Source organism: Ips typographus, linkage group LG3 (genome assembly GCF_016097725.1).
Source record: "Ips typographus isolate SLU linkage group LG3, UJ_Ityp_2.0, whole genome shotgun sequence".
NCBI classification, from domain to species: Eukaryota; Metazoa; Arthropoda; class Insecta; order Coleoptera; family Curculionidae; genus Ips; species Ips typographus.
The window spans coordinates 12,457,121-12,469,749 of record NC_138424.1 but is presented as its reverse complement, the minus strand read 5'-3'; the positions used below and the strand labels follow the sequence as shown (position 1 = coordinate 12,469,749).

The 12,629-nt window shown below is 33.6% G+C and overlaps 1 protein-coding gene across 5 annotated transcripts in view; it reads left to right on the top strand.

The window, feature by feature from the left end:
* Window positions 1–12,629, top strand: part of LOC145725947 (WD repeat-containing protein 13-like) — a 47,859-nt gene that overhangs the window by 4,521 nt on the left and 30,709 nt on the right. For 4 of the 5 annotated variants that reach the window (XM_081974877.1, XM_081974873.1, XM_081974875.1 and 1 more), the window contains 4 exons: window positions 2,173–2,344; window positions 2,404–2,487; window positions 9,535–9,692; window positions 12,319–12,477. In XM_081974877.1, the coding sequence (XP_081831003.1) occupies window positions 2,406–2,487; window positions 9,535–9,692; window positions 12,319–12,477 (399 nt within the window). In that variant the 5' untranslated portion in view covers window positions 2,173–2,344; window positions 2,404–2,405. The remainder of the gene's footprint in view (window positions 1–2,172; window positions 2,345–2,403; window positions 2,488–9,534; window positions 9,693–12,318; window positions 12,478–12,629) is intronic. The other variant, XM_081974878.1, reaches the window with a different exon arrangement.

The following is a 12,629-nucleotide window of genomic DNA, read 5'->3' as shown; positions in this document are numbered from 1 at the left end:
TTCTGTTACTAAACATCAAATTTCAAATGCCAGTTTATGCAAGTCTACCAACAGATGGCGCTTTTAAAAATCTGCCATGACAATAAAGACGTAAAAATGACATCTGACGACCATCAAATGTGAACATGTGGCGACCCCTGTGACTCGAAAGAATTCATACATACACTGCTTCACCTTGTTAACACGGAGATTAACATCTATCTAGTTGTGTTAATCTATGCTGTCACTGCTATGACAAACTCAATTTTTGTTGACAACGTTGTAAACATGAGTTGGTACGTTTACACCCCTTAAAGTAATATAGAAATAATACTGTTCAATAATAGGATAAACCAAATGCCATTTATCCATTAATATTATATTATTAACCAAGGTTTAGACAGAAGCTAATTGACCATATGTCAAGTTTAAAGTTTAAGACATAAAGTCAATAAAAGCTGTCTAAACCGTGGATAATAAGCGTTTTTTTCCACTATTAACCATATTTTTGATGGCCCTTTTATTGAAAATTTAAAAACTTAGGATAACAACATGAAAAGTCAACCTAATTTATCTGTCTCTGTCAAGTCAAGTCAAGTATATTTCATATGTCTAAATAGACAATGACATTATTATTTACCTAGGTTAATAATATTTCCTTTTTTGTTGTTTGTGCCAGACTAGAACTAGAGATTAGACTCTATTTTTGACCTAGGTCAACAATGACCATTAAGGTAGGGAAAACGAATTTCTCAAGTTACTAATCGGTCAATAACGATATGTTTAACATGTTAGTAGTGGAAAAAACAAATTATAATTTGCTTCATAGTTACATTGAGTAGACTTTTTGTTATTTTTTGCATATTATAGGGTCAAACTAATTTGTTTCGTTTTAATAAAATGTCAGATAAATCTAGTTACTCAAATCTTAAAATTATGTCATCCATGACCTGAATGCAGTCTTCATTGGCGTTTCCTTTATAGACAAATGCCTGAATCAGTCTATTCATTGCTTATGTTAGCCATATATTCTACTGCTTATGTTGATTTTTAAAGTCCAGATGGTTCCAACCAAAGTGAAGTCTCGGCCGGTTGTAAACGGAACTATAACCTTGTTCTATGAAGCACTTTTGGTAATCACAGAATTTTTGGTCTCTCCAAAAATACTAAATTCTGTAGTTCTCTTCAAAATTTCCTATGCAATCAACTTTTACTCACTTTAGGAGCTATATCTTTTGTGTATACTTTATGCCTGGTTTATTATATGAAAATTAAATAAAATTAGAAATTTGTGTAGGGTTTATACAGCCAAAATAAAGTAAAAGTTTTGAGTTTGAGTTTTGGTCACATATTCTTGATTTAATTGTTCAATGCAAAAATACAATTTACCTATAATCATAATCAACAAACAATAATAGAGAGAAATGAGATTTATGTTTAATTTTAGATGTTTATGATATTGTAGCCACTGTTGACATCTACAGTGTGTCCCGCTTTTCATGAGTACAGCTTGATATCTCAGTTAATAATAATGCGATTTTCTTTAAATTATGGTGGTGATTGTATGTCAGAAAAATGAAGTATTTCGCATAGTAAACATTTTTATTTACCATTGGCGTGCGGTGTTGAAGAGGGTAAAACGGGGTTGATTTTTAGGTTGAAAAAAATATTAGGGCCAGTTTTAGTTAACTTTTTCTACCAGATTTAGAATCAGCATCCCCAAAAACCCTATAGTCCATATGTTTAAAATCTCAACAGCTGATTTTAGCATAAAAAAAATTCAGTCTGCTTTACAAATTTATTTTTATTTGTGATAGCTAAATTACAATTTAGGTTATTTATTACAGTTAGGTCATAAGATTTTAAAATATGGACAAAGTGGTTTTTGGGGATGCTGATTCTAAATTTGGTAGAAAAAATTTACTAAAATTGGGCTTAATACCTTTTTCCGAAAAATTAACTGAAAAACTAAAAAAATTATTGGAAATATTTGTTATTTTTATTGACATTCTTCCATCCAGATAAAATGTAAACACCAATCCAAATATTTAATGTTGTATTTTATTTAGGATGTAAAGTTTACTTTATGCATTGTTTTATTCAAAAAAATTAGTTTATCAATTTGTGAATTGATGTTTTACATAATTTTTGATCAAATATTCGGTTAATAATTTCATTTTTTTCACTTTACAGATAAGTATTGGTGGTTTTGTAGCCCTTGGCCGCTTTAAAAGAAGTCCTTTCATCTCCATATTAATGACTGACTACATCCTAGAGACTAAAGGGCACAAATTAGACAAATAGGGCTGCTTTGAGGGGTTTATTTGCATATTTTAGTTGACTTCAAAATTTATTTGTCTAATAGGTATATTTTTTATAATACTTTTGATTGTGTAATACTGACAGTAATTTATGTACCTATAGCAATGGCAACGGCATTACAGCAGCAAGTTTTTGCATTGGATGCCAGATACAATGCTCATCGAACTACTTCCAGTCCCAATTTCAGTAAGTATTAGTTAAGTTATCTAAATTTTTCTTATTTTTATCTAAAAAATAGTAATACAAACATGATAGGATTGGAAGTAAACTAATGGCGTTTTCACTTAAATCAAAACGGCAATACACATCATGGATTTTGCAATTTTGCAATTAGAGTTGATTACAACCCGCCTACTAAAAAATTTCTTCAGGGAGTAGCAGCATCTTCCCAGTAAAAATTGTGTTCATCTAAGCTTAAAAACATGAAGTATTAGAGAGAGTTTTTGTTGTGTTTGAATTTAGTTTTATTTTCTTTTATGTTTCTAGTTCCACATACTTTAATGTGTCTTAATTACCATTGTGTTAGGTAACAGTAATTTTGATGTTTTTGGAAGTTGTCAATGTCTGTTCGAATGTCGAATGTTGTATTAGATTGTTGTTCATTTATAATGCTAAATAAACAGATATTTAAAAGTTTTATAGTATTTTCGAGGTTATTTTGAAACTTGCAGGCATGAAAAACCATAGTCTTTTGATATTAGAGTGCGTGCGGTGCAATCCAGGTACTAGCTGATTATTATGTCGGATGTTATAATTATGATTTACACTTCAACAAGAGCTTTAATTTTAAAAACAAAAATAGAAGAATATACAGGGTGTGCGAATGAGTTGACAGGAAAACCCCATATTCCCGGATAGATAGGAAAAACTGGTATACATGTCTAGAGGTCAATTTTTGAGAAAAGATTAATGGCAAAAACCGTATTTTGTTATCTTGTCAGTTTGCGGCGCTAGATGGCGTTTTTCGAATTTCGGCCATTTTAACAACTCCTCACAACTTCTTTGCTTATTAAAATATCTAAGTGAAACAAAAACCGAGTCAAAAACATTCTTAAGGCATTTTTTTATGTGATTCCAGTGGCATGCTTGGTTTTTTGCTAATGTCTTCCGTTTTCTCAAAAATTTACCTAACTTTATTATTTTAAATTGAAATGACAGTTGGCTATAACTTTAATAAAATTATATATAATTTTATGCCGTTTACTACAATGCAAATATGTCTATAGTTAATCTACTGAGAATTACAGAAATTACACACACATTATATTTTTTGTTTTTATTCAAGTTGGCTTTGACTCAGGTTTTGACATCAGCTGTCAAAAGAAGTCACGATTATTTATTTCTTGTTTCATGACAACACTTGAATGCTTAAAATTACTGCCTGTTTAACTTTGAAGTCAAAATTTATTAATTTTTTTATTTTTAGTTCTTTCTACCATTAACTTGAAAATGTCGTCGATGTAGTCGATGTCACAGTCTCAGTTTGTTCTCTCTAAACTGAGACTGTGACATCTACTTCTTTTTACATTTTTATTTCTACCATTAATTTAAAAATGAATACTTAAGTCGTTAGTTACTTTAATGTGCGTGAAAATCAAGGTGAAAATACTTAAAAAGTAATTTGGTATTGGGTCTATACCTATCTATTACTCATTGCAAGTTAATTTTATATTTCAGTTATTTGTAGGAATAACTTTAGACATACTTCCATCGTAGTAAATGTTTAAAAGTAAACATTTTCCTACTACAAGCCGGCTTTTTCACAAGCAGCTCGTAAACCAGTCCTGTGTACTCGATTCACTCGCTCCCTTAGCTGCTTGTAAAAACGCTTTTGAAAATGTTGAAATGCCGGCGACTTTACACGCCACTCGCCGGATTTTGAGCAAGCTAGCTTGTAAACTAGCCACGAATACTCGCAGTAGCTTGTGCTCAAGTGGCTAGTAAGGCCTTAAAAATGTCGGAAGAGCTGGTTCTCATCCATTTCGTCTAACAACTGATTTTCTTTCATCTCAGACATAAGTCGTTTAAAAGTCGCATCCCTCAACATTTTGTTGCTGTAGTTCATATCTTTAATGTTCCACAATGTAGGAAATTGTTGGTACCGTTGTAAAAAGAACGAAATATTACCCGCGTTCCACTTCATTTTTACAACAGTAGGTATAGGTATAGGTAGGACACTGTAGAGAAACCGCCAATAGTTTAGCAAATTTTTACAATTAACCTTAATAGCAGACGAGAGAACACGTGGTTTACACACGCCTGCTCGTTGGCTACTGCGCAAGTGGGAACTTAACTTTGTGTGTACTCGACTACTAGCGCATTCGCCGACTCGCCGGCTTTTTACACGCCGACTTGTTAGCTTGTAAACTCGCCCCGTGTACTTGAGGCTTTACATTTAAGGGGATCGGTAAAGACTTTACGTTTTTCGATCGCGATGCTTGGCCTACGTGTAGAAAAATATATAAAAAACAGTGTTCGTTCTTTGTTTCTGTCGATAAAACAACGGCAGTGTTAACGCAGACATTACTGTTTAAGCGACGAGGCTCCTAGAGTGATATGGAACAAAGATGCAAGATTTCCGCTCCTTAATTCGAGCAATTTTTTAGTCCTATCTTTTAACCCAAATTACGACTTTAATTTTTAACTTATTTGCGTAATTTTTTTTTTATTAAATAGCTAAAGGTTTGGGGAATGTGCGAAAGTTATTTTTGTCACCAAAAAAGTTTTGCAGGTAGGAAAAATGACTTGAAAATTATGGTAATTTTAGCATTTTGTTAAAATGCTTCTAAATATTTTGATTGACGTACTATTAAAATTATATTGACTTTCGCACATTCTAGCAAGTGTCTTCTTTTATATGCCGTTTAAAAAACAGCAATATCTAGCCTAGTTTTTTTTTAATTTGGGTGCTTTACCGATGCCCTTAAAATAAGAAAGTTATGTCAATTATTGAGGAAACGGAAGGTAGCAGCAAAAAACTAAGCACGCCATTGGAATTACATAATAAAAGTGCCTTAAAAATGTTTTTGTTTTACTTCGGTATTTTCATAAACAAAAAAGTTGTGAAGAGTTTTCAAAATGGGCGAAATTCGAAAAACGCCCTCCAGCGCAGCAAACTGACAAGATATCGAAATACGGTTTTTGCCAATAATCTTTTCTCAGAAATGTAGTTCTAGACATGTATACTAGTTTTTTCCATTAGTTATTTAGTATTGTATTAAGTATCAAGAACAGTAAGTAAGCTTTACCGATCGATGACAAAGTTCGTCTAATTTCTCTGAGTCTCTCTAATTCTGTCATCCTTTACTGTCTACCATCACCAACTAGAACACTTCTTATAAGCGCCATTTTAAATTTTCCCATTTTTGAATTGGGTAGTTTTCTTTGATTACTATAATGTATCTTATGGTTGAATTTAGCAATTTAGAGAAAATAACCAAGTTTTGTATCATAAAGAAAGTATGAGAAGACAAGCGGAAAAATTATCCTGTTCAAAATCTGAGCTCGAATGGTATTTGATAAGACAATTCCATGAAAATAATCAATAATATTGTCACACCCGTGTTAGTAGTTACGGTGCACACCCAGTAACCAGCACAGTCAGCAAGGTTAGCATAATGAGGTCGCTGACGAATATAAAAGATGCACCGTAGCTCGACTAAATCACCGAACTCTGGGGTCTTCCCCAGAGGGAGGTCACTGACTGATCTCTGCGTTAGTCTGGGTACGCCTATTGTGCAACGCAACGTGGAGCAGTAGGTGACCAAGTGCCACACCCTAGTAGGTATCAGCCCTAGCCCTAGCAAAGGAAATAGTGTGAGCGAGCAGCACAAGTTGCCGTACCTACTTACCTCCCTTTGTTAGGTACTTAACGACTTTACCGGCCCGGTGAATGCCCTCGGACACAAGTCTAAGGTTCATTCATCCCCGCTAAAGCGTCGCCCCCGTGTTCCCCCTGTCAAACCCGGACCACATCATGCTCCCCGCCATCTTGGCAATCTGGGGTGGGTTACCTGTGGAAACCTGAGTATTCTTCCCTCTGAGCTACCCCTTAACGTGACAATATAATAAGACTGCGACTTCCTTGTACTGGCAGTAATAAATTTATCTGGTTCTTTTGATTTTCTGCAGTAGAACTCTATCCGAAGCGAGACATAACCAGAACAATACGAACAAAAATCAAAATTAACAGTGCCAGCAAAAATCTCAAGGTGAGACATGCAGCAATAGAAGTGTAGTAAAAATCCGTGGAAACGATGAACTCAACAGCAAAATTTATCCACTTGCAAACTCTCTTCCTTCCTTATTAGCGGATAGCAAACCGTTTTTTGATGACGTATATATGGCATTTTTTGTATATATATATTTTTTTTTTATACATGAGTGGAATTGTCACGTTTATTTTCAGGTAAATCATGAAAATAAATTAGCAAAGAAATAAGAAATTTCCAAAATTTTGGTTTTGTCTAGTTATTATATATATGTTATTATATGTTATTTTATCTGCGAACAAATTTTTCTGTTTTTATTAATTTTATGAAATCCAAATTCCTTTTCAAATAACCGAGATCCCGATGATGGGGCTCGAAAAACGGATGTACATTTATACCAGGTGTCCAAGAGCACCCTGGACATAGGAGATTAACATGGGAAAACGGTTTTGATTTTTTTGCGCCTGTATGGTTCATTTAATGGAAAAACGCTTTAGATAAAAGTGGTAGAGCACATTTTCGGCTATCAACTTGTAATTTTTTCAATACCGTAGATTTGACCATTAAGACGAAAAACGGATCTAAAATTCGGAAATTTTAAATCTCGCGCCAAGCGGTCGTTAAGGAAAGTTTATATCAACCTTTCAAAATCATAACAAATCGCTGTCATCATTCTGTAATCAAAACATTCAAAACAAGTTTATTTAGGAATAATTTTGAGTTACTACCCACATAATACGAAGAAAACACAAATAAATCGTGATAAAAACACTTTATCAGTAGCCACAGCCCAAAAATCTGGTAAGTTGCGTTTATAACCTCATTCAATGTCTCTACTCAACTTATTTACTTTGTAGCAAAATTCTTTAAGAAAACACTGGTTTTGCTTGCAAATATTTAATGAGGATGACCGAATCACCTATCTCAAGCCTCTTCATAACACTACCAAACGATTTAAAGTGATGAAAACAGTGGACAATGAAGCCATTTCTTGGAAGATAAGTTTCCTACTATTCAGGGACAACAACAAAGGGGCCAAATACTTCCTTCAAAAGTGGTGTGATTTAGCTTCAATGTGCTTAACTTCATGGACTATCATCAGCGAGGGTTTTCATCAGTGTTGCAACTAAAACTTAAAATGATTCAGTGTTGATATCTGACTTAAATCTCAAAATTTGATGGGACTGTGAAATGTGAATAATCTTAAACTGGCTATAAAACCTCTGAGAAACCCTTTCTAGGAACAGAATATGGACTTACACAGTCAAATTATCAGTCAGATGACAAAAGTTTTTGTATATGGGTAGGTATTGTCAAAAAACCAATTTTTCAACTGAGCTATCTACATGAGCTGTTCTATTCTAGGTTTAAGTATTAACATTATAATTGTGTTCTTTTTTCCACACACTCAATTGTTCCAAATAAAACTTTGTACACTGAACATTTGTATTAATTATTTATTCACAGTTTAAGGTACGGTAAGGTAGTATACATTTTCTTCAAGTGAAAAGCTTAGGTACAATAGGTGGCAAAGAAAACTGGTCTTACCACATAAACAGTGATTGTTCCACAGATTGAGTGTGAGTGGGTGAACCTTTCACCATACAAGGTACACACACAAGGTCACAGGACATACCTTTACTAATCAAATGTGAACTCGAGTTACACATTACTTGCAAATATATCTTTGTAGGTGAATGATGTTCAAGTTAACTAATGGAGCTAATTAAATATCAGTACTTACTTTACCCTGTAGAACTAGGGAAAAAACATTGACAATCAGTTATAAAAAATACCTTTTTATTAACATCATACAATATAAAACCACTTAAACACTATAGTGTGTTGATAACACTACAAAACAGAAGGATACAATAAAACTATCAGACACATAGGTCACTAAATTGCATCACTTTTGAGGGAAGTATTTACCCTCTTTTGTGGTCCCTGTATAGTAAAGCAACTTATCTTCCAACATCTGCAGGCATTCCTAGTCCATTGTTTTTATCACTTTAAATCGTTTGGTAGTGTTATGAAGAGGCTTGAGATAGGTGATTCGGTCATCCTCGTTAAATATTTGCAAGCAAAACCAGTGTTTTCTTAAAGAATTTTGCTGCAAAGTAAATAAGTTGAGTATTGAGACATTGAATGAGGTTATCAACGCAACTTACCAGATTTTTGGGCTGTGGCTACTGATAAAGTATTTTTTCTAATTTTGGCATATAAAGTGACACTTTTCAAAACTGATTAGAGTGACAAAACGTTTTACTTTATGTAACTAGTTATGAAAAGTTCATTTCATCACTCCCTGTTTTTATGCATTTCCGTAGAAACATATGGGCGACATCCATCATAACATGTCGTTGTCACTGTTTATAAAAGGTGCTATGAAAGTTAATATTTGTGTTAAATCACTTTAAAAGATGGTTTTTACCGCTTTTGGTCAAAATTAGAAAAAATTATGTATGCAACACGTTTCGAAAATGTCTTATTGTGTAACTCATTCAAATTGTAGGACCTCGCTGCGCTCGCCCTACAAACATTCATTCGTTACACAAAATCGATCTTTTCGTAACTGGTTACATAAATAGCTATTTATCACGATTTATTTGTATTTTCTTTGTATTATGTGGGTAGTAACTCAAACTCAAAATACTAAATAAACTTGTTTTGATTACAGAATGACTGACAGCGATTGGTTATGATTTTGAAAGGTTGGTAGCACGGCCGGATATAAACTTTCCTTGACGACCGCTTGGCGCGAGATTTAAAATTTCCGAATTTTAGATCCGTTTTTCGTCTTAATGGTCAAATCTACGGTATTGAAAAAATTACAAGTTGATAGCCGAAAATGTGCTCTACAACTTTTATCTGAAGCGTTTTTCCATTAAATGAACCGTACAGGCGCAAAAAAATCAAAACCATTTTCCCATGTTAATCTCCTATGTCCAGGGTGCTCTTGGACACCTGGTATTATTACGTAACGTACCCTTTATTAATCTTTTTATTTTCTATATTTTAGGAACTTTATACATCAGACGTCGTAGTCAACTTTTAAGGGAAACTGTAAGAACCACTGAACAATGGAAACAATACATTAAACTGCGGTCAATGTTACTACTACAACATTATGGTAACCGCAGATTAGAGTCAGGATCAACATCCAATCTATCTCAGAATGTGAGTATTTTAATATTATTTTGTTTTAGAATAAGTCCCTTCTGGCGAATTTCACAACTTTTTGAGTCAAAATAGTAAAGAAATTTAAAAAATGTACCGGAAGCTCTACAGTACCCGTGAAAACTGTTTATGGTAGTTTTTGCTTCGGAGGAGTTTATATTCCGGCAACGTATAACATTTATATGCCACTCTATTGAAAACTGTATATTGTGGTCATGGAATAGTTATTTATTTACAACCATATATGTAATGCTGTCATTACTAACGTCATTGAAGGTTAGGAAGTATCATATTGCGCATATATCATACTTCCCGCCCTCACTTCCCGCCCTCACTTCCCGCCCTCATTTCCCGCCCTCTAAAATTGTGATTGTTAATATTTAAAAAAAAAAAAAGATGATTGAATCAAATTTTTTAAATGTCAGATAAAGTCGGATCGATATTCAGTTCGCAAATAATAAATTGAGAAAAATGTCCTGGATTACAACTCGAATTGTATGCATTCTAACGGTTATAATGCCTATAATACATTACAATACTAAAATTAACATGATCTAAACTAAAACAAACTACTTATTGAAATTAATGGTTACATTTGAATTATTATAAGTGTTTATAGAAATATTTAGGCCAGTACCAGCACTGGCGTCTCCAACAGTTGTCTCTTTGGTCGACAAATTAATTTACTGCTGAATGACTGAGGTTTGTGAACTACTTGCAACAGCTTCAGAAGACATGGCACGTTGGGACAGCATAACAGAAAAGCAGAAGAAAAGCATATAGAAAAATGACTGCTTGGTAGTTTTTTGTTAAATGTAATATTCTAGATGGTTGTAAATAAAATAGTATACAAACCTCGGTAGGAAGTTTCATTCCTGTCTCGAGATCCTAGCTAAACCTCGACGCTTTGCGTCTCGGCTATCTAACTAATCTCTCGACAGTAATGAAACTCTTCCCACCCCGGTGTGTAATATACTATTTCCTAACAAGTGCGGAAAGTAATACTTTCCCGCACGCTGAGGGAAGTTGCCCAACCGAGCGTAGCGAGTTTGGGCCTCAGTCCATTGCGGAGAAGGCACTTTCCGCACGTGATAGGAACACCATTTTTTCTACGAGCGTTTCCAATAATTGGACAAAAACAATAATTTAATTATAAAATAATTTAATTTAAAATAATATAATTTAACTTTCCCACCCTAGTGCGGGAAAATGATTTCTTTATGCACTAGTGCGGGAAAGTCTATATTTTGAGAACAAAAATAGTGCGTGAATGTTAACATTCGCTCACGCTTATAGAATAAACAATAATTTAATTAAACCTTAATGCAAAACAAAATTTGGGAGGTGTGGTTGTACACCTCCCAAAATTGGGATCACTTGTATTTTCCTTGCATTTTGTCTTTTATTATGTATTTTTCTAATTAGTTATGTAATGGTAAATAATATAATGGCAGCTTTCTCGTATCAATATAATACGATTTAGCACAATTTACCTCAGACGAATTGTCAACGGAAACAGAAATACAGGGGGTCAAAGTATTTTTTTTAAAATGGACTCACGAACCACTTGAAATTTTTTGGTAAAATTAGATATTTGGGGGTTTTTAAGGATAACAAATTTGATTTTCAACTCAGTTTCAAGCCAGCGCGTAGAGGTCACCTGCAGCAAATAATTTGCTTTAAAATCGACATAACTTTTTTCTAGTGTAGCCAAGTGACAATTGGAATCCGAATATTTGTTTCCCAATATTTTCTATCCAAAAAAGGTATACCTAGTTAGTATCCCTAAAATCAGTGGTTCTCGAGATATTTGCAATTAAAGTATTGGTCTCGATGCATTTATGACAAAAATTGCCTATTATTGTTCCAAACTGACTCAACAGCATTTTGAGTTTGATTTCATAACTTGCCTCGCTTATCTATCATTTCTTCATATGCAAAAGGCTTCAAGTATATCCATACACAAATATCTGTAAGATAAAAATTCAAACTTTGTGTGGATCATGATATTTGGCTTCCCCGACCAATTTCAACAATTCGGAATATTTTTGTTAAAGTTATTTCTCACTTGCAATGAGAAATGAACTGAAGTTCCATCCTATAAGAAAATGAAAAATTGCAGGCGTGTATGGCACCGAATACTTTAATTGCGAATACCTCGAAAACGGCTTATCTTAGGGATACCAACTAATTATACCTTTTTGTTCAGAAAATATTAGATAACAGATCATCAGTCATTTCGCTTTACCAGGAAAAGGTTAGAGCGATTCTAAAGCAAATCATTTATTGTAGATGGCTTAAAACTGAGTAGATAATCAAATTTGGCACCCTCAGAAACCTTGGAATATCTAATTTTAACTGCAAGTGGATCGTGAGTTATTTGAAAAAGTGCATATTAAAAAAATAACTTCGACCACCTGTATTTCTGTTTCCGTTAACTTTTCATCTGAGGTAAGTTGTGCTAAATCGTATTATTTTGACCGTCAATACGTCATTAAATTATTTACCATTACTTATGGGACGTATGAACTAAAATAGCCTTGCTCCCCTAAGATCGACATTTAAACTCCGTCACATAAAGTGTCATTTATACTAACTTGTAATAGAAATATCTATTGTTTTATAGACCCATAACTCAACTGCAGACATTCAGAATTTGACCTTGCCACTAAATAGGAGTCTTGTGGTACCCACTAAGCAAGCAGAAGCTTCGAGAGCAATTGTTGGGGATAACAGCATTGCTGAAAATTATGCATTTACTGGAGTTCATCACATATTTGACCAGGTACGTTTGATTCCTAAGAACAAACAATCATATTGAAAACTAATTCCGTCTGATATTAAATTTGATAGGTTAGAAAAGTTATCGTATACACTCTATTACGTACCGTTAATTTACTGAATCGTTTGTTTGCACGTTATCAAGGGGAAAATGGA